The sequence below is a fragment of the Salvelinus fontinalis genome, chromosome 6 (genome assembly GCF_029448725.1).
Source record: "Salvelinus fontinalis isolate EN_2023a chromosome 6, ASM2944872v1, whole genome shotgun sequence".
Lineage (NCBI taxonomy): Eukaryota > Metazoa > Chordata > Actinopteri > Salmoniformes > Salmonidae > Salvelinus > Salvelinus fontinalis.
The window spans coordinates 54,073,432-54,100,182 of record NC_074670.1 but is presented as its reverse complement, the minus strand read 5'-3'; the positions used below and the strand labels follow the sequence as shown (position 1 = coordinate 54,100,182).

Below are 26,751 nucleotides of genomic sequence, written 5' to 3'. Positions count from 1 at the left end.
AAGATTTCATGTTTGAAATCTTTGAAACCAAGATTTTGTGAGAATAGAACTCTGCACAAACAGAGAGCTAATGCCTGCAACCTTTAAATGTTCATTAAATATCAAAACAAAGGCTGTTTGCATAACAGTACTTTTCCTCCCTCCCAGTGAAAATGCTGGAAAATGTCTCACCATTGATATCGATTAATTTAAATCCTGTGTCTGTGTCCTATGCCATGACATTTAACATAATACAAAAAAAATGTATGTCTATAATCCTTGCTGGGCATACTTCCATCATCTTTCTAGTGGATTTGTTTGGTGTAGAAGGGTGCTGATACCCTTATCAGAGACCCTCTCATGGCAAACAGACATTATTATGAGAGGAGCACCATTTGCATTACTTTGATGTCCCTTTACCACTCACCCTGCAACATGATTACCAGGTAAACCTTTTTGGAAACAAGATCCAATCACCCTTTGAATGACACAGTACATTCTGTTCACAGCCCTTTCACTTTTATTGAATTAGATGTCAAATTTATTGGAAAATGTGAAGATGCATAACAACCATGTTGAGATGAAAAATGAACGTCAGAAACAGTTACAATTGATACATTGTTGTCTGCACATGTAATGTCGTTGCTTTACTCAAATAAGCTAAGTATGATTTCATATTGCGGTTCTGGAAGTAATCTCTACAGTCCTACAAAATCTTTTCTCATTTCCCTACAACAGAACTACGTGTATACCACTGCACTGCTTTTGAATAATTTATGAGAATTATAATGTACAGTGAGCCATCAGAAACACACGACGATGAACAATTATATGAAATCACTTTATTCTCAGAGTGTGCGGTGATTCCATTTTGGCAGGAATGTTACAGAGACTAAAAGATCAGCCTAAAATGGCATGCAGGGAGGCTGTCAGGTGAAGCTTTTCAACACAGAAGACACAAACAATTATCTTAACAACCTTGCCTACAGTACATTGCACACCATAAGCATGCACACAATTGTCAACAAATAGAGAGAGAGAGAAATAGGGAGAAGGGTGAGAAGATTTTACAATACAAAAAATACTAAAGAGACAGATTTCTCCAAGTACAACCACCAGTGGACGTAAACAGGAACGATACAGACAGAAAACTGCACCAGAATAAGCATCTTCTCAACACAGAGGAAACAGTCGAAGACAATGCAAAGATAGAAACATCAGACAGTTACATTCAAGTCACAACATAGGAATGTTTTAAGTGGGATTTTTGTCAGGCAGTTTTTATCATATCGATGGTTAATTGAGGGGTGAAATGAAAGAATGGTTTAACTTGAAGAGTGAGAAAGAGTGGATCAACAGTAATCTGGCATGGTGTCTACTAGAATAGCAAACAGAACCATTAGACTTGTGACTTGTTTTCCAGCCATTTCGTCAATAAGTGGCATTTGTTTGTGATTAGGTGATGATGACAAATAGGCAGAGATGCCATTTTGTAGATGAAAGGTGAAGGTGATTGTTTTTCTTTCTGAGCACTTTCATGACTGTTTAGTATTCTACAATGTGTTCCAAGTAGGAAATCTGGAACTTTGACAGGATTTCAGACAACTGTAAGTTGCTGGAAAACCTTGTCAGGTTGGTTCTATAAAAAAAATGTATAAGGGGCAAAGCAGATCCATGCCATCTATCCATCATCCTCGTCAATGAATGATCTGGTGTGCTTGGTCCCTAACAACAAAATACTGCATTTTCAAACTAAGTCGTGGTCATTACATGATCACTACAAAATATGAATAAAAACGTACAAACGAAAAGCTAAAATACCTGAGAATTTGAAATAAAGAAAAAACATGAGATAAAGAAATTGAAAATATGAGACATTCTATCACTAACAAGACTATTCTTTGGTTTTTAATAGAATAAAACATGTCAATGATGAATTGAATGCTGTCGATGAATGCATGTGCCAACAACTAATAAATAGAAAAGTAGTATACAGTAATTGTATAATACCAACAAGTATTGGTCGTTCATTTCAGCTAAGTTTTAGCACATTGATAAATAAGTGGCTGAAGGCAGTTCACAAGTACATAAACATCACAGGAAGTTCAACAAATGTGCTCTATAAATGACCTCAATGTTGTGGCTTTCATATGTCTAGCTTTAAACATTGTAGGCAATTGGCAGGAAAGTTTGAGAGCGTACTATGTAGCTAGTTTTTACGTCATGCTAATTTTTCTTCTCTATTTCACTGCTACTACATTAGTAAGGCCCCAGAATCACACCTGGCAGGTTTCTAACGGCTAATCTTGAATCTAACTAGCATCAACACTGGGCCGATATAAACAGTGGCAGTTTCACAAATACCATCGCCTAACTGCTTGGCACTTGTCTAGTGTACTCAACATTTATTGGTTTGCAAGCAAATATTATTATCCCAGATTGTGCATTATTGACAAATGCTCGATAGCTAGCTAACTAGCTTGTTCACTCCAAAATAAAGGCGTAACAAGCTATCTGTTACCTAGCAATCTATAAGTTAGCAATCTAGCTGCTATAATGCATTTCATTTTTCCCTTTGATTACATGTTGGACTTTTTTTCTGTACATGGCAGGCTAGATAGCTATTGACATTTACTTGGTCATGTGTTGAATCTTTATCTACCTCAACACTTAAAAAGGATTTTCGAGCAAAAATTCCTTACAGTAAGATAAGAACATCAAAGGCATTCTTTACACATACTAGCGACAAATTTGTCATTTGATGTCCATGATCCTTTGAAGCCAGTGGCCTTATGGAATGTGTTAAATATTTGGAATGTTTGAAACAGACAGTCCAGCTTAATTCATTTTAAATTAAGAAATTGATTGAAAATTATGAAATAACTTTCAATAAAGTTAGAATAAACTTTGAATAACTTTCACCAAATAATTCTGTGGTAGAACTAAAGCACAGCAACTTCTGGGGAAATGTAAATATTGACCTCTGGGATCAAAATGGACTGAGGGGAGGACAACTCTTTCCTATGGTGTATACAAGCCTCTTAAGTTATTACTAATACCTGTCTTGTCCTGCATTCTCGGCAAAGTTTAGAACACAATCTACTAGTATGTTAGAACCACAAACCAAATCCCACTGAGAGACAAGGACCCTCACCAGTTCAAATGCTGTCCGATCAAATCCCCTACATTAAGCCAATCCTCCAACCTCTTTCCCCACATCACACTTCAGACTGAGTTCGTATGCTTTGCCGTTACTAGTCAGACAACGCTTTCTGCGTGTGTACACTGACACACAAAATGTATTAAGCTCAACACATAACAATGAAGAGTGTCTGTGTTTGCCGATTCAGGACTGCACTCCATTTAGTTAACAGGAAAACCTTGAACAATACTGTATATTGCACCATTGTCACTGTCTGTTCACATAAAGTGTGTTCACAACATAGTTGTGCTTGAGAAAATGATGAGTACATCTCGTAAATCTATATTTACAGACATGGAAATAAGAAGAGTAAGCATCTACGTCCAATTTCCGGATTTGATTCCCACAAGTCCTACTATATAGGAGCGAAGCAGATGAAGCAACAAGACATACAACTCTATTGGTTTGTACTGAGCACAGGTACATCAGGAATGTTGCCAATGTTGTTTGGTTCATTGTTGAGCATTTTCAGGTTTATCGTGGACATCTCAAGGAAGAACAGTGAGGATGTGTATGTATAGCCTACTGTACATAGTAGTCGTGGTGTCATTGAAACAACATTGAAAACCAGAGTTATTGCCTCAACATTAATGTATTTCACTTAATCGTAACTAAATGGAATTTGTACATTTACTGTACTCCACAGAATATATCAACTGCATGCTTGAAAAGCATTTCTTGTTGAATTAGTTACCCATTTTCTTTCTGGTTCATCACAATGTTACTATTACCATTATTATTATTATTATTACATTAAAACCTATGAATGTCTTGGGACAGAGAACAGTATATGAATGAAGTCTCAATGGAGAAGCAATAAACAGCAAAATTCTATCAAATTTGATATGATTTGGAGAATTTCTTAAAAGTTTAAATTATGGCTTAGACTCTTAATATATTTTCTGGTAATCACATATATTTATTTTAAACCAGAGGCTATTTACAAACAAAAAGGTTGGATTATGGTTGATCTCAGATCACATTCTAAGGCCTGGACACCTTGAAAACCTGACATCAAATTTGTCTTTAAGTTAATGTTTTGGATCTATGCAGATGCTACATAGGTTCATAGTCTCACCAATCAGTGGTCTTCCTTCCAAATAAGACAATGTAACACAGATAATTTAAGTTAAGGACAAATATTATGGCACGTTGATTCATCCAGGGCTCTTAGAACAGGGATGTATGGGTGAAGGAGAAGGGTTGGTTAGGATGGTGGTCTTGGTTATGTGTGTTGGAAGGTTAACAATCTAATATCGCCAACACTGTTACTTTTTATTGAACATATCCATAAGTGGACCGGGAAGGAATTTCATGACCGTGTCCATGATACTTTCCTCCTCCTCCTCCTCGTCTCCGCAGCCGGGTGGGACAGCCTTCTTTGGGCGGGTGAGACTCCCTTCTGCTGCCTGATCCAAAGCAGCCTGGGCCTCGGCTTCCTTCTCCTCCTTCTTCTTGATGCCGTACTGGAACAGAAAACAAACAAAGGCAGCCATTTTAGGGAACAAATATACATTTCATATCACACATGCACTTTTGTACTTTCTATCAATTTCGTGGCACTCTTCAGTCTTCATAGAGTTTTGTGCACCTCAATGTGACAATATAATACACATAACAGTACAAGATGGTAGTTATGGTTGATTTTATGATAATTAAACGGGGTGGGGTTAGTCTCCCTTTTCTCCTTGCAATAGCCTCCCCTGGAATAAACAAAGTATAGAGGGCTTTTTTGAATGCACAACCAAGATCTTGAGCTTGCAATGAACTTGTCTCGATATGACCTGCCAAGATGCATTGTGCCAGTTACTTGGCATTGTGCCATCTGGCACTCAATCTTCCTCCTTGAATACCAACAATTTGCATAGTAATATAGAGACCTTGTGCCCCTCTCCATTCAAATCAAGTGGATTTGTTCTTGAATTAAAGTCATTATTTTAATACTAAGCTGAATATTGGCCGGAAAATCCTTTTAGTGTAAAATCATTTCAACAACTTCACTTGTCTTTCCTCCACATTCAATTCAGGTTGAAATAATGGATCACTTCATACTTCAAGTGATACATTTTGGGGGGGGGGGGGGGTTTTGTTCCTCTGGAGACATATCTCAATGTTTGTGTATGTACCCATTATCGTTACAAAATATCACAACCTTCTTCTGTCTTGGATCAAGCAGTGTAAAACACTTTACGGAAAGTGGAAATCATTTCCTCTTGCCGGACAATAAATAACAATTAATCAATATATTAACCAATCAATCACCCTGCATTTAAATCGTTTAGCAGACGCTCTTATCAGAGCAATTAGGGTTAAGTGCCTTACACAAGGGCACATCGACAGATGTTTCAGTGCCCATTATACTGCACAGTAGGACCAAAACAGGACTACTTTCTCTGAGATCAGCCAGGTGAGCTTCCCACTATGCGAGGGAGGATTGGGCCTCTATTAGACCTCTGGCTGAGAGAGCTTCTGGTGAGTTACTGTCAGATGCTGAGGAGGGGAGTAGGGCCACAGTGAGGGCCGACAGCCTACCTGACTGATGGACCATCCTGGGGCACGGAAGCGGAAAATGAGTCGGACTCTCTTGTGACACTTTGCTGCTCTCCCAAGCAGACATTAATGAGATTCTCAGCCAGTAAACATCTTAAAGGAGGATGGATCTTGTGGATTTAGCACACAGAGGATATAGTTTGTGAACAGGGACTCAGAAGAGGGCAATGCAGGGAGTGCTCTCAGTACTTTCTGAGGCGTATAGAAATGCTAACGCTAATTTTGTCACGATAACGCAAATCAAAAGTGTGTAAGTCATTCATTAAAATGCATCAGACTGGTATCGTGGAATATTCTAATCAAGTGAGAGACTTTGTTATTTCTTCAAACAATCACCTTTATTCAATATCGATTAATTAATGCAATAATGAGACTAGTCAACTGGCCGAGCAGCCTAACTCATAATGAAAAAATAGAGATCATATATAGGACCTAAAAATGCTTAGTCAGGGCTGGTTCCACCCCTCCCATAAGCCACCTTGGTCTATCTCCTGGTTATCTGCATGGGATGTTGTTTTACCCACAACCTGGCTTAGTTTCCCAGATGCCAGGAAGATGAGACATTGTTGAGGGATTGTTCTAAACTCTTCCAGGCTCTCTCTATCTCAGGTCACACACACCACATATTGTGTATGGAATGCCAGCTTTAGGTTTTTAGCACCCAGTCATTGTCAGCTCAAGCTATCTCTAGCAAAACCCATTTATTTGACCATACGCCCAGACTAACTGCAGGAAGCTAGAGTGGAAACCATCTCTTTATAGGAACACAGAATTAAACAGAACAGAAATGTCCTACTTTCTGTTAAGTGTATAATTGTTGACTATTAATATCAAATAAATCAGGTAAATACATCATTTTTCTAACACACTGGTCATATTTCATGTTCCAATGTGAATTTGCTAATTGTTCATGATTCTTTCATGGTGGGCCGGCTAGAAAAAGAGTTCTTTCATCTTCGAGGCTTAAACAATGAAATAAGCTGACTCACTCGATTTTCCAAGACAATTCCTGACTGCTTTACACAACGGCACAATAGAGGCGGCGCAAGTTTGCTAGAAGTTACTGGAAGAGCCGTAGCATTTTGCTGATGCCAATAGTGTGGTTGTGCATGTTGGAGAAGATCAACAGAGATGTTAGTGCACATCTTGAGTGAAACATCTTGAGTGAAACATGGAGATGAAGTCTTAATCCTGGTGAGATCAGCTAGGCGCCAGCGCCGCCAATAAGACGCTGTGTCTTTAGCCCCTCTCTTTGCATAGCAATTGATTGGCATTAACCTGTTTGGGCTGCACGCTGAATATTGAAAAAACTGGAAAATGTGTGCACATTTTCAAACGGCCTCCTAAGAAACTTTTTATTTTCCAATATGCATATATTTACTACTGTTGGATAGATAACAGTCTGTAGTTTCTAAAAAGGTTTGAATTGTTTCTCTAAGTCGAACAGAAATATTTTTACAGCCATTTTCCCAGCCGAATTGAGTTTCCCAAAATGCGATGTGTCTCTTTAAGACCTTCTCTATAAAAGGCCATTTGACTTGGGACCATATTAACACGTCAGAGGCGTACGTCAGACTGTAATGCGGAAGTGAGAATTGAAAGGGGTCGAATATCTCGTCCCTGGACTGAATAACAGAACTTCTTGTGAGACATGCGCAGTTAAAATAAAAATCCGGGCGCGAAGGATAATTTGATCTCGGCTTCTGGAACAAGGTAGATAACTTTGAATATGATGCCTGACTACGATATTATTTGCTACATGTCACAAAATCATCCTAAAGGTTGTTTTTTCAATATACTTTAATTATATTATTGCAATTTATTCTGGACTTTAGATGTGAAACGACGGAAGAATTTTTTGAAGAAACGCTTTCTGGCGCAGCAATGCTACCGTGCTAGCTAACCAAAGAGGGAAATCATTCGTTCTGGAACCCAACTAAAGACTCTACTGGACATTGGACCCCGTTACAACATTCTGATGGAGTACCAAGAAAGATAAGACCCAATTTGGGATGCTTTTTCATATATATGTCGAACTGTTGAATGCTAACGCTGCTAACTATGCTAGGCTAGCGCTTGACTAGAATCAATGCTGCCTTATGCTAGCTTATGATGTTAGCTAATATAACGATATATTGTGTTTTCGCTGTAAAACACTTCAAAAATCGGAAATGTTGTCTGTATTCACAAGATATCTGTCTTTCATTAGTTATCCACCATATGTTTTTCTGAAATGTTTTATGAGGTGTAATTAGTAGCCGACGTTGGTGTATGTATTTTCTCTGGCTACTCCCGGCTGGATTCAGACTGTAGCTATGTATTAGCATTTTTGGGTAGCATCAATGTAAAACAGATTTATAGCTAAAATATGCACTTTTTATGAACAAAACATAGATTTATTGTGTAACATGTTATATGACTGTCATCTGAGGTCGTTTTTTCTGGGCTCTTTAGGTTGGTTTTAGTTTATTTCGGTTGGTTGTGCATGCTACTTCAATCATAATTCATACTTCATAATCATAATTCATACGTGTCTGTCCACTTTTGTATTTGGTGGTGAGCTAACATAAATATATGTGGTGTTTTCTCTGTAAAACATTTAAAAAATCGGACATGTTGGCTGGATTGACAAGATGTTTATCTTTCAAATGCTGTATTGGACTTGTTAATGTGTAAAAGTTAAATATTTTTAAAAAATAGATTTTGAATTTCGCGCTCTGCAGCTGTTGTCATTTTCGGTCCGAGGTCGGGCTTGCACCCCAAACAGGTTAAATAAGAAGTTGGTTAACTCACAGACGGCGATGATTCCACACATTACTACACGCTTACTAACAGTAACATCTACAGATTACAAACAGCGAGGAAACCTTTAAGTCTGGTTTAAAGACTGATCGCACCTATTGTGTTGGATGTTAAAGGCCCAGTGCAGTCAAAAAACAGGAGTTTACAAAACAATAAGGACACCTGCTCTTTCCATGACATAGACTGACCAGGTGAATCGAGGTGAAAGCTATGATCCCTTTTTGATGTCACTTGTTAAATCCACTTCAATCTGTGTAGATGAAGGGGAGAAAACTGGTTAAAGAAGGATTTTTAAGCTTTGAGACAATTGAGACATAGATTGTGTATGTGCGCCATTAAGAGGGTGTATGGTGTGATGACCCTCCCACTTTGTCTGCTGTATTCTTTCTCTCTGCTCTAGTTTTCCTTAATAAGATGTCGGTGGGCGGCGCTGGGAGGGTCGTCAGTGAAATGGGACACACCTGGGATCGGATGTGGGCCGCACCCAGGTGGTAAGGGTAAGGAACAACACGTCTGCCACGCTGATCATCAACACTGGGGCCCCTCAGGGGTGTGTGCTTAGTTCCCTCCTGTACTCCCTGTTCACCCACAACTGTGTGGCCAAGCACGACTCCAACACCATCAAGTTTGCTGACGACACAACAGTGGTAGGCCTGATCACTGACAACGATGAGACAGCCTATAGGGAGGAGGTCAGAAACCTAGGACAACAACCTCTCTCAATGTGAGAAAGACAAAGGAGCTGATCGTGGACTATAGGAAAAGGAAGGCCGTACAAGCCCCCATTAACATCGACAGGACTGAAGTGGAGCGGGTCGAGAGTTTCAAGTCACTTGGTGTCCACATCACCAACAAATTATCATAGTCCAAACACACCAAGACAGTTGTGAAGAGGGCACGACAATACATTTTCCTCCTCAGGCGACTGGAAAGATTTGGCATGGCTCCCCAGATTCTCAAAGTTCTACAGCTGCACCTTCGAGAGCATCCTGACCGGTTGCATTACCGCCTGGTATGGCAACTGCTCTGCCTCTGACCGTAAGGCGCTACAGAGTGTAGTGCGTACGGCCCAGTACATCATTGGGGCTAAGCTTCCTGACATCCAGGACCTATATAATAGGCGGTGTCAGAGGAAGGCCCAAAACATTGTCAAAGACTCCAGTCACCCAAGTCATAGTGTTCTCTCTTCTACCGCATGGCTAGTGGTACCAGTCTTATTGGCGGCGCAGCTTCTAACCCCAATCCATAAGACTGCTTAGCAACTAAACTAATCAAATGGCCACCCAGATGATTTACATTGAACCCCCTGTATATAGCCTCATTGTTATGTAAATGTATTGTGTTACCTTATTGATTGATTAGATTTTCTTTATTTTAGTTTATTTAGTAAATATTTTATTAACTCTATTTCTTGAGCTGCATTGTTGGTTAAGGCCTTGTAAGTAAGCATTTCATTGTAAGTAAGCATCCTATTATATTCAGCGCAAGTGAGAAATAAAATTAGATTTGATTAGTGAAAACCGCCCCAAAAAATTGTTAGGTTGATATTGAAGGCTAATTTGGATTTGGAGCGTGCTGATTGTGTTAAGCATGATAAGGAATTGGAATTTAAACAGGATTTGGAGCGTGTTGATTGTGTTAAGCGTGATAAGGAATTGGAATTTAAACAGGATTTGGACCGTGCTGATCGCGTTAAGCGTGATAAGGAATTGGAATTTAAACAGGACTTGGAGCGTGCTGATCGTGTTAAGCATGATAAGGAACAGGAATTTAAACAGGATTTGGAGCGTGCTGATTGTGTTAAGCGTGATAAGGAACTGGAATTTAAACAGGATTTGGAGCGTGCTGATTGTGTTAAGCATGATAAGGAATTGGAATTTAAACAGGATTTGGAGCGTGTTGATTGTGTTAAGCGTGATAAGGAACAGGAATTTAAACAGGATTTGGAGCGTGCTGATTGTGTTAAGCATGATAAGGAATTGGAATTTAAACAGGATTTGGAGCGTGTTGATTGTGTTAAGCGTGATAAGGAACAGGAATTTAAACAGGATTTGGAGCGTGTTGATTGTGTTAAGCGTGATAAGGAACAGGAATTTAAACAGGATTTGGAGCGTGTTGATTGTGTTAAGCGTGATAAGGAACAGGAATTTAAACAGGATTTGGAGCGTGCTGATTGTGTTAAGCATGATAAGGAATTGGAATTTAAACAGGATTTGGAGCGTGTTGATTGTGTTAAGCGTGATAAGGAATTGGAATTTAAACAGGATTTGGAGCGTGCTGATCGTGTTAAGCATGATAAGGAACAGGAATTTAAACAGGATTTGGAGCGTGCTGATCGTGTTAAGCATGATAAGGAATTGGAATTAAAACAGGACTTGGAGCGTGCTGATCGTGTTAAGCATGATAAGGATTTGGAATTTAAACAGGACTTGGAGCGTGCTGATCGTGTTAAGCATGATAAGGAACAGGAATTTAAACAGGACTTGGAGCGTGCTGATCGTGTTAAGCGTGATAAGGAATTGGAATTTAAACAGAATTTGGAGCGTGCTGATTGTGTTAAGCATGATAAGGAATTGGAATTTAAAGATTTGGAGCGTGCTGATTGTGTTAAGCGTAATAAGGAACAGGAATTTAAACAGGATTTTGAGTGTGCTGATCGTGTTAAGCGTGATAAGGAATTGGAATTGGATCGTGCTGATTGTGTTAAGCATGATAAGGAATTGGAATTTAAACAGGATTTGGACCGTGCTGATCGTGTTAAGCGTGATAAGGAATTGGAATTTAAACAGAATTTGGAGCGTGCTGATCGTGTTAAGCGTGATAAGGAATTGGAATTGGATCGTGCTGATCGTGTTAAGCATGATAAGGAATTGGAATTTAAACAGGATTTGGACCGTGCTGATCGTGTTAAGCATGATAAGGAATTGGAATTTAAACAGGATTTGGAGCGTGTTGATTGTGTTAAGCATGATAAGGAACAGGAATTTAAACAGGATTTGGACCGTGCTGATCGTGTTAAGCATGATAAGGAACAGGAATTTAAACAGGATTTGGGGCGTGTTGATTGTGTTAAGCGTGATAAGGAATTGGAATTTAAACAGGATTTGGAGCGTGCTGATCGCGTTAAGCGTGATAAGGAACAGGAATTTAAACAGGATTTGGAGCGTGCTGATCGTGTTAAGCGTGATAAGGAATTGGAATTTAAACAGGATTTGGAGCGTGCTGATCGTGTTAAGCATGATAAGGATTTGGAATTTAAACAGGACTTGGAGCGTGCTGATCGTGTTAAGCGTGATAAGGAATTGGAATTGGATCGTGCTGATCGTGTTAAGCATGATAAGGAATTGGAATTTAAACAGGATTTGGAGCGTGCTGATTGTGTTAAGCGTGATAAGGAATTGGAATTTAAACAGGAATTGGAGCATGCTGATCGTGTTAAGCATGATAAGGAATTGGAATTTAAACAGGAATTGGAGCGTGCTGATCGTGTTAAGCATAATAAGGAACTGGAATTTAAACAGGAATTGGAGTGCGCAAAAAATCAAGCTGCAACAAGAGTGGCTGAAACTGGTTAGGGAAGGAAAGGAAAGCGCTTGGGAGAGTTTTCTTAGGTGACCCTGATTTACCTACGGGTCACTCCTCTCTCGGACGTGCCCCGGGCACGTTTGAAACTTACTGCTGTTGCCAAAATGTTATGACAAGGAATCTGAGATGTTTTTTTTCCGTTTGAGCGCGTTGCTGATGGTAGGAGTTGGCCTGATTTTTGATCGCACTTGCATTGTGTTGACTGGTAAAGTGCAGGAAGCATATTCAGCTTTTGGTGTAGCCGACAGTGTCAGCTATGCTAAGGTTAAAATCGCTGTTACAGATTTACTAATTGGTCCTTGAGGCATACCGACAACGATTTAGAACTTTAAAAAGGGTTGATAAACAGACTCTGTTGATTTTAGGCGAGAGTTCTTTACAGTTTAATCTCCATCTCTGCGGCTAAGAATTTCCAGGGGCTGTGTAATCTGATTATGCTAGAGCAATTTAAGGACATGATCCCTGATCGAATAGCCACGTACATGAACGAAAAGAGTGTCTCTGAAGCTGTAGTTTTGGCGGACGAGTTTGTTTGGACTCAAGTGGCTTTGCAGAGCCCCGTATTCCGAGTGAGTGGGGGCCACTGAGACACTGTGGTTCACGGGCAGTGCTTCATTCATCTAGGTCATTGGAAAACAAATGTCCTGTTCTCAGGGCTAAGGGTAAATGTAGTACTCATGCTAATATTAAACCTAAGCCTCTGGCGTTAGCAGCGCCTGTCCGACATCCATTCACTCCTCTCACTCGGTCTCATGCCCAGGTACATGTGAAAGTCCCAATTGACCCAGATTATTTACATTTCATTAGGGAGGGTTTTGTGTCTCTGTTAGGAAGTAACAACCCAGTGCCAGTGAAGATCCTGAGGGACACAGGGGCCTCTGGGTTGTTTGTGTTAGCCTGTGTTACCCTTCTCTGCTGAGACTGATTCAGGGAATAGTGTTTTAATTTGGGGAATCGGGTTGAACAGAGTTGTGTGACCAAATTGTGCCCGTGAAACAGTTAGGAGATGTCACCCATGGCTATTTTCTCCAGGATGATGTCCTGATGAGAGAATGGATGCCTCATAGTAGTTTCGTGGGGGAGGCTATTAGTCAGGTTGCTGTACCAGTTAGGTTTTGTGAGTTGGTGTTCGTGAGGACAATGCTCCTGGACATCTGGGCATGAGGAAAACCTACAATTGCATACTTAGACATTTATTTTGGCCTAAGTTAAAGAGGGATGTTTCTACATTCATCAACCTGTCAATTAACGGGTAAACTAATCAAGATATTAAGCCGGTACTGCTGTTTCCTATTCCCATAGTCAGCCGGCCTTTTGAGCATCTGATTGTTCACTGTGCTGGCCCTCTGCCTTGCTCTAAGAATGGTAGTAGTTAAGTGTTCACTGTGACGTGTTAGACCACTAGGTTTCCTGCTGCCTATCGTCTCCGGTCTATCACGACTAAGTTCATGCTAAAAGCTTTGACTCAGTTTATATTCAGATGGTCTGTTTGATCAGGTTCTCCAACAGCTCCATATTAAACACAATTTGGTTAGGGCCTATCACACGCAGAGTCAAGGAGCTCTAGAGCGCCCTTAAGTCTTTGAAAGCTTATTGTACAGCAATGCATAAGGATTGGGAGGAGGGGTTGCCATGGTTAGGTTTCACAGGTTTCATTCCAAATGACCTAGTGTTTGGACATGGTGTGCACGGACTTCTGGCAGTGCTCTGTGATGACTGGGGGTCTTCCAGGCCACCTCAGTCCCTGTTGTCTTATGTGTGTGTGGTTTCCGGCACTGCCTGTGCACCGCTAGTGGGATGGCTGAAGAGGGGCTGTCATCTTCACAGGCGAGGATGAAAGGAATATTTTGTTTTTTTGTCTCGTTGGAAGGTGAAACTTTGCCCCAGTCTGAGGTCCTGGGCGCTCTGGAGCAGGTTTTCATCAAGGATCTCTCTGTACTTTGCTCCGTTCCTCTTTGCCTCGATCCTGACTAGTCTCCCAGTCACTGCCGCTGGAAAACATCCCCACAGCATGATGCTTCACCGTAGGGTTTCATCCAGACGTGACGCTTGGCATTCATGCCAAATAGTTCAATCTTGGTTTCATCAGAACAGAGGATCTTGTTTCTCATGGTCTGAGAGTCTTTAGGTGCCTTTTGGCAAACTCCAAGCGGGCTGTCATGTGCCTTTTACTAACGAGTGTCTTCAGTCTGGCCACTCTCTAAAGGCCTGATTGGTGGAGTGCTGCAGAGATGGTTGTTCTTCTGGAAGGTTCTCCCATCTCCACAGAGGAACTCTAGAGCCCTGTCAGTGACCATCGGGTTCTTGGTCACCTCCCTGACCAAGGCCCTTCTCCCCCAAGTGGCCAGCACTAGGAAGAGTCTTGGTGGTTCAAAACTTTTTCCATTTAAGAATGGAGGCCACTGTGGTTTTGGGGACCTTCAATGCTGGAGAAATGTTTTTGAACCTTTCCCCAGATCTGTGCTTCAACATAATCCTGTCTCGGAGCTCTACGGACCATTCCTTCGACCTCATGGCCTTGGTTTTTCTGTCAACTGTGGGACCAACTGCCTATCCAAATCATGTCCAATCAATTGAATTTACCACAGGTAGCCTAAAATCAAGTTGTAAAAACAGATCAAGGATCAATGGAAACAGGATGCACCTGAGCTCAATGTCCAGTCTCATAGCAAAGGGTGTGAATACTTATGTAAATAAGGTATTTCTGTTTATTTTTAATTAAACATTTCTAAACCTGTTTTCACTTTGTTATAATGGGGTATTGTGTGTAGATTTGTATTTTATTTAATCCATTTTAGAATAAGGCTGTAACGTAACAATGTGGAACATGTCAAGAGGTCTACATACTTTCCGAATGCACTGTATAGAGTTTCTTCAGAGAAACGCAGTTGTCTGGATGCTGAGATGAATATTGCTGAGCCTTCTTTCTCCAGCAGGGCTTCTTCATGTATCTTGGTCAGTAAACCGGATGGGACAAACAGATTTTGAACAGACTACCGTAAGGCAAACAGTGTCACTAAGCCAGATTAATTTTCTCTTCCTCGGATGGAGGACTGCGTTGATCAGTTCGGATTAGCGAAGTTTGTGAGCAAGTTTGACCTGTTAAAGAGCTATTGGCAGGTGCCACTTATGTGTAGGGCACATAAAACCTCTGCCTTTATTACACCCTTCGGTCTGTACTCATATTCAGTTATGAGTTTCGACCTACGTAAAGCACCTGTCACTTTTCAGAGCCTTATGAATAGGGTCGTCTCCGGTCGGGTGCTCTGTTTATTTGGACTGGGTAATGGTTTATGCAGATACAGGTGGACAAGCCTTTTCTCATGTGCGCTTTCCCCGAGTGTTGTGGCGTATGCTTGTCATCCATGTGACCAGCCACAGTTTATTTTGTGTTGTCCCATCGCTCCTGTCATCTGTTCCTTGCTGTCCTAGTTTTCTTCTTTCCTCTTAAAGGTTGCTTCCTGTGCACAAAGGTTGCTGAGGTCTGGGGAGGACGAGGTTGGGTGGGGCAGTTTTAACCAGGGCAGTATGTTTGTGTGGTGGTCCGGGGTTCTTGGTGGTCACCGGTTTTAGGGGGGAGGGGCGGGGGGGGGGGGGGGGGGGGGGGGGGGTTGACGACTCTCCCACTCTATCTGCCGTATTCTTTCTCTCTGCTCTTGTTTTCCCCCCCATACATCAAGGAGACTCTCTCCATGCAGACACACTGTTGTTTTTGTTGTGACATTTTGGGGCTTCTTTGTGTTCATTTATTTTGGCACCTCTCAACACCCCTCATTATCACCATCTATGCATGCATCCACTACACACACCACTGTTACTTGTATATAGTTTACTTTGTGTAATAAATATATTTAGGTTATTTATTAATCTCCGTGTTTTCTCCCTCTTTGTTATGGGCTACGAGCCGGTTCGTAACAATGGGCAAGACTAAAGATTTAAGTGCTTTTGAATTGGGTAGGTACTGAACGCGCCGGTTTGTGTCAAGAACTGCAATACTGCTGGGTTATTCATGCTCAATAGTTTCCCGTGTGTATCAATAATGTATCAGACATCCAGCCAACTTGACACAAATGTGGGAACCATTGGAGTCAACATGGGCCAGCATTCCTGTGGAACGCTTTTGACACCTTGTAGTCCATGCCACGACAAATCGAGGCTGTTCTGAGGGCAAAAGTGGGGGTGCAACTCAATATTAGGAAGGTGTCCTTAATGTTTTGTACATTCAGTGTATATTTTCACACTATGAGGTTGTAATAATACTGTGAAATTGTTAAAATGATAATGCCTGAAAGTGATGCCTGTTTTGGTGGGATGGAATTTTGGCCTGCCTGGTGACAGCGTTTCAACTACTTTGGAGGTATGAAACAAATAGCCAATCATATCAGTCCAAAATATCAAATTCACAGTTTATGCTTCAAAACCAACTTTATAAGAGGTTTAAATATAGGTTATATTTGACTCGAAAGTCCATGATGTACATTAAGGCATTGTTGGCAGAATAGATGGATTCAGTTAACTGCATGATTACTATAATTCACCACAATACATTTATTGGTAGTCCAAGAAATATTGCTATCAGGTTGTAAATCATAGCTGGCCTGGTACATTGCTTGCTGCCTCCACCCATTAGGCATGCACTGTTTCAGTTTTATTGACACATTTTTTTAAACAAAAATGGACGACTAAGGCTGGAAATGTCAATACAATCAAACTAGCAAGGGCAATGAACACAAGTCAGTTATAACGTGGCTAATAAGCTAATGCACATGTGTCAAACAAGGCCAGTGGGCTGAATAGGACACACAAGCGAGTATAAATGAGTCAACGGTTGAGTCATGTGCTTTATTAAATTACAGCCTGATGCGCTTACATTGGTGAATTCAACTTCAATTGCACTGCTTCCATGTGTCCCGTTTACAGCGCGCAGCGGAGGGAAAGTGTACAGACACATGCCACAGTCCTAGCTAGGCTAGTAAAATGTGGCAGTCTGTCTTCGTATTTTAAAGCTTGACAATGAATCATCTAAAAACTAAACCTGCAACAAAACACCATGCAAAGGAGAAACACGGAGGCCTATTACAGCAACATTTGATCAGTAGCCTAGGCTGGCCGCACCGGAGCAGTGCAAAAAAATTAAACTAGTTTTAAGTTTAAATGTTGCAACAATCTTGCTACTTTTTTGTTATTTGGAGTTATTAAATACTTTTTGATTAGAGTTGCAGCATAGTATGCACATCTGCAAGCATAGCAGCAAAGGCTGGATAAATAGAAGTTATCTTTTATTTTAATGTTAAAATGCTATATACAGCATCCTATGTACATAAGTGGACATTATAAATCAAATAGGTTATGTCTGGCCTGCAATTTCGTTGAGTTTTTTTCAACATGGCCCTTGCGCTGATTGAGTTTGACACTCCTGGAATAGCATATCTATTTATTTAGCAAGCTAAAAACACCAGGCATAACATTACTTAGCTAGCTGCTGGGAGGAAGTCATCATTTTTCAGTTGCTACAGCTAGAGATGCAGGTGTCATTGCTATGCAGCTTGCTATGCTGAACTTGAATGATATCCACAGTTAGCATATCTCTTTGTTGTCAATCAAATGTATTTGACATCGATCAAATGGGCAGTCAAGTTCCCATTCAGTTGTCAAAAGGTGGGTTGAGACAAGCATGCCTTGGCAGACAAGCTGCAGAAGGACAAGTAGTCTACTATTCCCCATTGTTTATCTGTGCAATTTTGAAGGCCAACTAGATAAAAAAAAGGTTTGAGGGTTTAAATAATGTTCCCTCGTTCGATTTTAGCTAATCTTGCTCTGGCTAGCATTATTTGTTGATCTTGTTGTTATTGTTGATGTGCATAGGCAACCGAGGAACAGAGAGCCTACCTTTTTCTTGGTTGTTTGATGAATAGGACTCCCGTGGTGTCTACATATTTGCAGAAATATTTTGTGGCTTTTGGCGAATGCGTTCTAATGATCTAAAGTCACCCTGTTGCTACTGCCTGTAAACACAGTCCAGTTCAAAGTGAGTTAGGGGGCTGCAGGTAGCCTAGTGGTTAGAGCTTTGGACTAGTAACCGAAAGGTTGCAAGATCAAATCCCCGAGCTGACAAGTAAAAAATATATAATTCTGCCCCTGAACAAGGCCTGCCCCTAAATGGCCATTGTACCAAATTGGTTATTTGCATACAGGTGTACTATAGCTCTGATTGGCTATGGCGCACCCATCCATGTAGACTCCTGGACAAGACCGATGGTTTTATTACCTGTCTTAACGCATGGCCGCTTTCCCACTCTATCTTGCTAGAGAATTTTAACATTCAATGAATTTTGAAATACATGAAAATGACCATGAGTGCTTGCTTGTCATATTCTTCCTGGGGGTCTATATGAACAGATTTGAATAAGATTTCATATTGCTAAAATGCTGTCAGTTCCACTTTAGTTGACCAATAAGAAAGATTTCCAAACCTCTGCCCAAAACAGCTAGTTTTCAGTTTTCCCCTCCCCACTCAGACCATTCCCAGACAGTCCTAGATAAATTCTTGCTTGAGAAATTAGCCTTTGCTAAGAAGACATTTAGTCCGTCTCCACAGTCTTCGGTTTCCAACACTTGCTGAATCTGCACTGTCATTTCTGTCTCTCTCCAAAGCAAGGGCTCTCATGACTCATTAAAGCTCACGGCTAATTCTCCAACTCTAAAGCATGTTTCTCTGAGGTTATATCAAGTCACTCTTTTCTTGCCAGGCTCAAAAGACACCGCTACTGAACCAAGCTACCAGATTTTCAACATTGGATGACATGGAAATAATGATCAAATAGGAATTTAACAAGCATAGTGCATTGTTTGTTTATGCACAGACAGACAGACATACACATAAACACACACACACACACACACACACAGCGACATTACATATGGTAATGTATGCATGAGTTTTGCTTCGGGAGGCAATCACATGTGAGTATGAAACTTGCAACGGGATTGAATATATTTAAATAAGATTCATTGTTTAACAGGATTACATTTTTACCTTATCCCTGATGCCCTGTCGGACGTTTTCTCTCTCCGATTCCATTTTTGCATATTTTGCCTTCCTCTCCTCCTCCTGTTGCCGAAGTGCCTCTTGTCTTTCCTCCTCCTTTTTCTCCGCATCAGGATCCTTCTCAGCCTCTTCCCCACCCAGCATTTTCCCCATGTCTTTGGTAGCTCCTTTAGAGGTGAACGAAAGGGGGGAAGAAATGTCAGTCATGGGTCTGTTATGAGGGAACCCACAGTACAGTATTGAACAACAGAGGAAACAACAACTCCGAACGTGGACCCAATTAAAGACCCTCTAAATGATTTCCTTTTGAGGGGCTTTGTGTTGGACTCTTCGGCCATGGCTATCTCTATCAGAGGCTGAGCTACACACAAATGTTCCAACTGGACATTGGGTCAAGACTTGAGAACAAAGGACTTTTTTAATGGCTTGGAGTTCTATGGCAGGATTTAAAGATAGCTGATAATAAGCAGATAATAGTACATCCTCTCATTGGTCTCTACCTCTGTCCGGGCTTGTTAGATATGCTAGAAAAAAGAGCACAGAAAGATAAGGCTTGTTCAATGACATCTGAATTTCATTACGGAATATACCGTAGCCCTCTAGTGCGTCACTGTATCACTTTTATTCTGAAGTGAAAAGAGGCAGTACAGACTTGCCAAAAACCAAAGTGAATAGGCATTACCTCAGAGACCAATTGCTCATACATACTCTGCATTGACCAAGCAGATGGACATTTACATACTGTATGACGAAATGTTGGACTATTGGGAAGGAAAAGAGAACATGAAGACAAAAACACATACAGTTATTATAAATGGAGAAGACGGGAGTTGATTAACATCTAATGGTTTATTCAGTGCAGAAATGTGGCTGAAGTAGTTGTAAGTGGTGACAGGTCATAAAGATCACATCTGGGACGTGAGCATGTTTTCCTTCCCAACTTTTTGGAAAGTGTTCACCTCGTCATAATTAAGCGGTTTGCTTAACCTGCAAAACTGACACTAGGCCAGTGGCTATGAGCATTATGACAAAAAAATCACACTAGGACAATCAGATCACGTACACTGTAAAATTAAACAAATCCACTTTGCTACCTTTTTGATGTCCCTGAGAAGGATGCTTGTGTATTTTCCAAAAAACAAGACCACACACTTCAGCAAAATACACTCATGAATAATAGATTAAAGAATGTCTACATAACTTTAAAAGATGTAAAAGTCAAATACTAAATTTAGAGAGAGAGTCAGATTGCAGAGGGCTGTTCCAATGTGTATTCTCCTCACATCGAGGTCTGACACGGAGCGTGTCGAGGCATGAGACATTGTGTATTCAGTCCGGAAACTTCACATACTCTCCTCCAACAGCTGGACGCATGCCTGTGCTCTCTCGCTCTCTTTCTCTCACGGCCGCCCATGGATACCCAGACACCCTCACACACCACACCGCTCATGCCCCAACTCGCTGGAAATGTATTTTAATGAGAACTGGGCCTCCCTGATGACAAAGGAAGATGCAGTGGAGATGGCTCCACCACACCCCATCCTTCACGAGCCTTTCCGGGTCCAAAAGGCTTACTCTTTCAGCATTAGACCCGCTGTCTTGATCCAATCTGTGCAAAGTTCCGACAAGCCAGGCTGCACCCAGCTCTCCAGAGGTGGAAGAGGACACACGGCCATCTGGTATGAGATCCCCCGCCATGACCTTCGGGGTCGCTGGCTACTCTCCACTTTGCATTCTGATGCTGGCAAGCAGGAGTTAGGCAAAACTACAGCACCTCGTCCTGAGAAGAGAACGTTCATTCATAAACACACTGTCTATTTGGTGTTTCATTAGCGAGTTAGCATAGCAAACAAACGACTACGACTAGGTTTTGTCGACATCTCACGAAGGGTCATTTGAGGTCTCCTCGTTGCTTTACACATCAGTCTTAACAGTTTCATTCTACAGTGGATGTCATATAACGTGCCATTGAACACCAATTTTGATGATACGTTACACGCAGGGGTGAAATAGGGGTGAATTAAATTAAATGGAGTTTCTCTCCTTAGTATTGGAGACCACATAGATTTGTAATGAAAAATGATCTGTTTAAAACTGCACAATCCCCCCACCTATAATATTGTAAGCCTTAGATGCTTCCATTTCCAATTATGGTCCACTGTATTCATTGTATAATGAGTGGGATGTGATGTTACATTGTGTCTTTAAATGTAAGCCATTTGGAAGCAAGCTGAATACAAAGCTAAATCTGAATGAGACAATAACTACTATTGACCTTTTTACAAAACCCTTATAATGTAATAAATTCACAGCTGAAGAAAACAGATACTTTTAGAGAACTGATGAAAGGCAAGGCTGTGATTAGCTGTTGTCACGATCGTGTGGCGGATTAACGGACCAAAATGCAGCTTTTGGAAAGTAAGCCATCTTCTTTTATTTTTAAAGATGACGAAAAATAAACACGACACGAAACACTTTAACAAAACGAACAAAACAACCGTGAAGCTACAAACGTTGTGCACAAACATACAGGCTACAAACGTTCTACATAGACAATTACCCACAACCAATGAGAGCCTATGGCTACCCTAAATAAGGCTCCCAATCAGAGACAACCGAAATCAGCTGTCTCTAATTGGGAACTCATTCAGGTAACCATAGACTCTCCTAGACAACTAAACATACATAGACAACGCTAGACACCTGAACTCCACACAAACCCATATACTACACAACAACCCCTTTACCATAAAAAACACCCAAAACCAACAAAACACAAACATTCCCCATGTCACACCCTGACCTAACTAAAATAATAAAGAAAACAAAGAATACTAAGGCCAGGGCGTGACATAACCCCCCCCTTAAGGTGCGAACTCCGGGCGCACCATTACACAGTCTAGGGGAGGGTCTGGGTGGGCTTCCATCCATGGTGGCGGCTCCGGCTCTGGTCGTGGTCCCCACGTCACCACAGTCCCTAACCGCCTCCTTAGCTTCCTCCAGATGACCCCCCTCCACATTAACCACACTGCATTAAGGGGCAGTTCCGGACTAAGGGGCAGTACCAGACTGAGGAATGGCAGCTCCGGACTGAGGAATGGCAGCTCCGGACTGAGGGACTGCAGCTCCGGACTGAGGGACGGCCCATGGCTAGCTGACGGATCTGGCTGCTCATGGCTGGCTGACGGATCTGGCTGCTCATGGCTAGCTGACGGATCTGGCTGCTCATGGCTAGCTGACGGATCTGGCTGCTCATGGCTAGCTGACGGATCTGGCTGCTCATGGCTAGCTGACGGATCTGGCTGCTCATGGCTAGCTGACGGATCTGGCTGCTCATGGCTAGCTGACGGATCTGGCTGCTCATGGCTAGCTGACGGATCTGGCTGCTCATGGCTAGCTGACGGATCTGGCTGCTCATGGCTAGCTGACGGATCTGGCTGCTCATGGCTAGCTGACGGATCTGGCTGCTCATGGCTAGCTGACGGATCTGGCTGCTCATGGCTAGCTGACGGATCTGGCTGCTCATGGCTAGCTGACGGATCTGGCTGCTCATGGCTAGCTGACGGATCTGGCTGCTCATGGCTGGCTGACTGATCTGGCTGCTCCTGTCTGATTGGCGGCTCTGGCAGATCCTGTCTGGTTGGCGGCTCTGGCAGATCCTGTCTGGTTGGCGGCTCTGGCAGATCCTGTCTGGTTGGCGGCTCTGGCAGATCCTGTCTGACGGACGGCTCAGTAGGCTCATGGCAGACGGGCGGCTTTGCAGGCTCATGGCAGACGGGCGGCTTTGCAGGCTCATTGCAGACGGATGGCTCAGATGGCGCTGGGGAGACGGATGGCTCAGATGGCGCTGGGGAGACGGATGGCTCAGATGTCGCTGGGGAGACGGATGGCTCAGATGTCGCTTGGCAGACGGGCAGTTCAGTCATCGCTGTGCAGACGGCAGACTCCTGCCGGCTGAGGCGCACTGTAGGCCTGGTGCGTGGTGCCGGGACTGGTGGCACCGGGCTGGGGACACGCATCTCAGGGCTAGTGCGGGGAGCAGCAACAGGACGCACAGGACTCTGGGGACACACAGGAGGCTTGGTGCGTGGTTTAGACACTGGTGGTAAAGGGCTGGAGACACGCACCATATAGCTAGTGCGTGGAGGAGGCACTGGTGGTACTGGGTTGGGGCGGGGAGGTGGCGCCGGAAATACCGGACCGTGCAGGCGTACTGGCTCCCTTGAACGCCGAGCCTGCCCAACCTTACCTGGTTGTATGCTCCCCGTCGCCTGACCAGTGCGGGGAGGTGGAATAACCCGCACCGGCCTATGTAGGCGAACCGGGGACACCATGCGTAAGGCTGGTGCCATGTACGCCGGCCCGAGGAGACGCACTGGTGACCAGATGCGTTGGGCCGGCTTCATGACATACGGCTCAACGCTCAGTCTAGCCCGGCCGATACGTGGAGCTGAAATGTACCGAACCGGGCTATGCACGCGTACAGGAGACACCGTGCGCTCTACTGCGTAACACGGTGTCTGCCCGTACTCCCGCTCTCCACGGTAAGTACAGGGAGTAGGCGCAGGTTTCCTACCTGACTTCGCCACACTCCCTTTAAGGCCCCCCCCAAGAAATTTTTGGGTTGTACTCACGGGTCTCCAGCCTTGTCTCCGTGCTGCCTCCTCATATCGCCTCCTCTCGGCTTTAGCTGCCTCCAGCTCTTCACGAGGAAGGCGATATTCTCCCGGTTGAGCCCACGGCCCCTTACCATCCAGTATCTCCTCCCATGTCCATGAATCCTGTGTAGGTAGGTCCTGTTGCCGCTTTCCATGCCGCTTGGTCCTATGGTGGGTAATTCTGTCACGATCGTGTGGCGGATTAACGGACCAAAATGCAGCTTTTGGAAAGTAAGCCATCTTCTTTTATTTTTAAAGATGACGAAAAATAAACACGACACGAAACACTTTAACAAAACGAACAAAACAACCGTGAAGCTACAAACGTTGTGCACAAACATACAGGCTACAAACGTTCTACATAGACAATTACCCACAACCAATGAGAGCCTATGGCTACCCTAAATAAGGCTCCCAATCAGAGACAACCGAAATCAGCTGTCTCTAATTGGGAACTCATTCAGGTAACCATAGACTCTCCTAGACAACTAAACATACATAGACAACGCTAGACACCTGAACTCCACACAAACCCATATACTACACAACAACCCCTTTACCATAAAAAACACCCAAAACCAACAAAACACAAACATTCCCCATGTCACACCCTGACCTAACTAAAATAATAAAGAAAACAAAGAATACTAAGGCCAGGGCGTGACAGCTGTATTGAAGAGCAGACTCATTGCAGTGAATTCTACTAAGATCATTCTACAAAGGACAAAAAAACATTGAGGCGTCGTGGGGAACAATTATTTTACTCTAACTAATATTTTCACTCAAGGTCAGAATAAAGAATATCCCGTCTAAACAATTTATTGAACTTCTCTACAAGGTAAGTGCCACTGTCACTGATTTCCCACCAGCGTGTGTGGAACCACAGACGTTTGAGTGAACACTCTCCGTGGTTGCCAGAAGCCTGGGAAGATTTTTTCAACTTGCACACACATTTGTTTTGAGATTCTTCATGTACTGTAATGAAAATAACTATATAAATCTACTATTATTATTATTATTATTATTATTACCATCATCTGAAAAATAGGATTCCTGCAGAGAGTCTTGCTACTTCCAACATGTGGTTCGTTGTTACATAGTGACAGACAACTCTATTACACAGTCAAGTTAAATTCTAAATACATTATTTTGTCATGGTTTTACCATCTCAGTGTGTGCAATGTTGTAATTAGAATTTATTTCACACAATATGGCCCTTTCCTGGCCCTTGGCTGTTAATAAGTCAGAAAACCTACATGGAAACCCTGGCTTGCGACAAAACAACTTTCACGATTGCATCTGAACGTTATCTGCTTTTAATTAATACCATTTTCTCTTGGCAACGCTGTTCTGTTCCTCTTATCCCATCACACCGTACGCTTAATCTCAACTCCCCAGGCCAATTAGCTCATCTGATTGTGACAAAGTTGCAGCGGAACAGCATGAGACAGCCACCATCCCTTTAGTCTTAGTGGTGCCACTCCCTACCAGCTGTGTAGCCTAAGTGCTAATGGAAATGGTCTGGTTGCTTAGGCCTTTCGGCCACATTTACTGAGAGGAGTCTGTGTAGCGGCTAGCTAACAGGCGCTAACGGGCGCCAACTCAACAGAGCTTAAAAGGGTCTCCTCAGCTCAGCTCAGTCCAGAGGGACAATTTTTAACGGTGAAAGGAGTGAGTGTGCATCGTGCAAAAAGAGTTGAAATTGAAAGGGATCAGGAGAATTTGAAGTTGTGGATGAGCAAGGTCACGTGTTGGCCTAAAATGTGCCGTGTTACGTAAAGGCTTGCAGTGGACTTGGTGGAAAGTGTGAGAGTGTGAGAGTGATTGGAAGAGTGGATGAAATGGCACACTTGACAGGGTGTGTGTGTGTGTGTGTGTGTGTGTGTGTGTGTGTGTGTGTGTGTGTGTGTGTGTGTGTGTGTGTGTGTGTGTGTGTGTGTGTGTGTGTGTGTGTGTGTGTGTGTGTGTGCATGTGCGTGTGCATGTGAGTACACAGTAGGTGTCTTTTGCTTGTGTGTGTGTGTGGCAGGGGAGGCTGCTGAGGGGATGACGGCTCAAAATAATGACCGGAACGGAGCAAATGGAATGGAATAAACACATGGAAACCATACGTTTGATGTATTTGATACAATTCAACCAATTCCGCTCCAGCCATTACCACGAGCTCGTCCTCCCCAATTAAGGTGCCACCAACCTCCTGTTGTGTGTGGGTGTTTGGAGGTGGCTCCGTGTGGGTGTTACTGGCAGAGAACAACATGTACCACTCTTGTCAGTATGTGACTATGTATGTGTTTGTGAGTGGGTTGTGTGGGATTCTCCGTTCCTGCCAATGGCACCCCTGTCCATGTACAGTGCATTCAGAAAGTATTCTGACCCCTTGACGTCTACCACATTTTGTCACGTTACAGCCTTATTCTAAAATGTATTAAACCATTTTCCCCGTCATCAATCTACCCATAATGACAAAGAAAAAACAGGTTTTAGACATTTTTGCTCATTTATAAAAAATAATATATACGGAAATATTACATTCACAAAAGTATTCAGACCCTTTACTCAGTACTTGGTCCAAGCACCTTTGGCAGCGATTACAGCCTCGAGTCTTCTTGGGTGTGACGCTACAAGCTTGGCTCACCTATATTTGGGGAGTTTCTCACATTCTTCTGTGCAGATCCTCTCAAGCTCTGTCAGGTTGAATAGGGAGCGCCGCTACATAGCTATTTTCAGATTGGGTTCAAGTCCAGGCTCTGGCTGGGCAACTCAAGGACATTCATAGACTTGTCCCGAAGCCACTCCTGCGTTGTCTTGGCTGTGTGCTTAGGGTCGTTGTCCTGTTGGAAGGTGAACCTTCGCCATATGTCTGAGGACCTGAGCGCTCTGGAGCAGGTTTTCATCAAGGATCTATCTGTACTTTGCCCCATTCATCT

At 42.6% G+C, this 26,751-nt stretch overlaps 1 protein-coding gene across 2 annotated transcripts in view; it reads right to left on the bottom strand.

Moving 5' to 3' along the window:
- Window positions 1–806: 806 nt before the first annotated feature.
- The window catches only part of LOC129858149 (complexin-1-like), a 62,456-nt gene continuing 36,511 nt past the window's right edge, over window positions 807–26,751 (bottom strand). For both annotated transcript variants that reach the window (XM_055927155.1, XM_055927154.1), the window contains exons 3-4: window positions 19,155–19,333; window positions 807–4,647 (exon numbers count right to left, since the gene is read on the bottom strand). In XM_055927155.1, coding sequence (XP_055783130.1) covers window positions 4,450–4,647; window positions 19,155–19,333 — 377 coding nt within the window. In that variant the 3' untranslated portion in view covers window positions 807–4,449. The remainder of the gene's footprint in view (window positions 4,648–19,154; window positions 19,334–26,751) is intronic.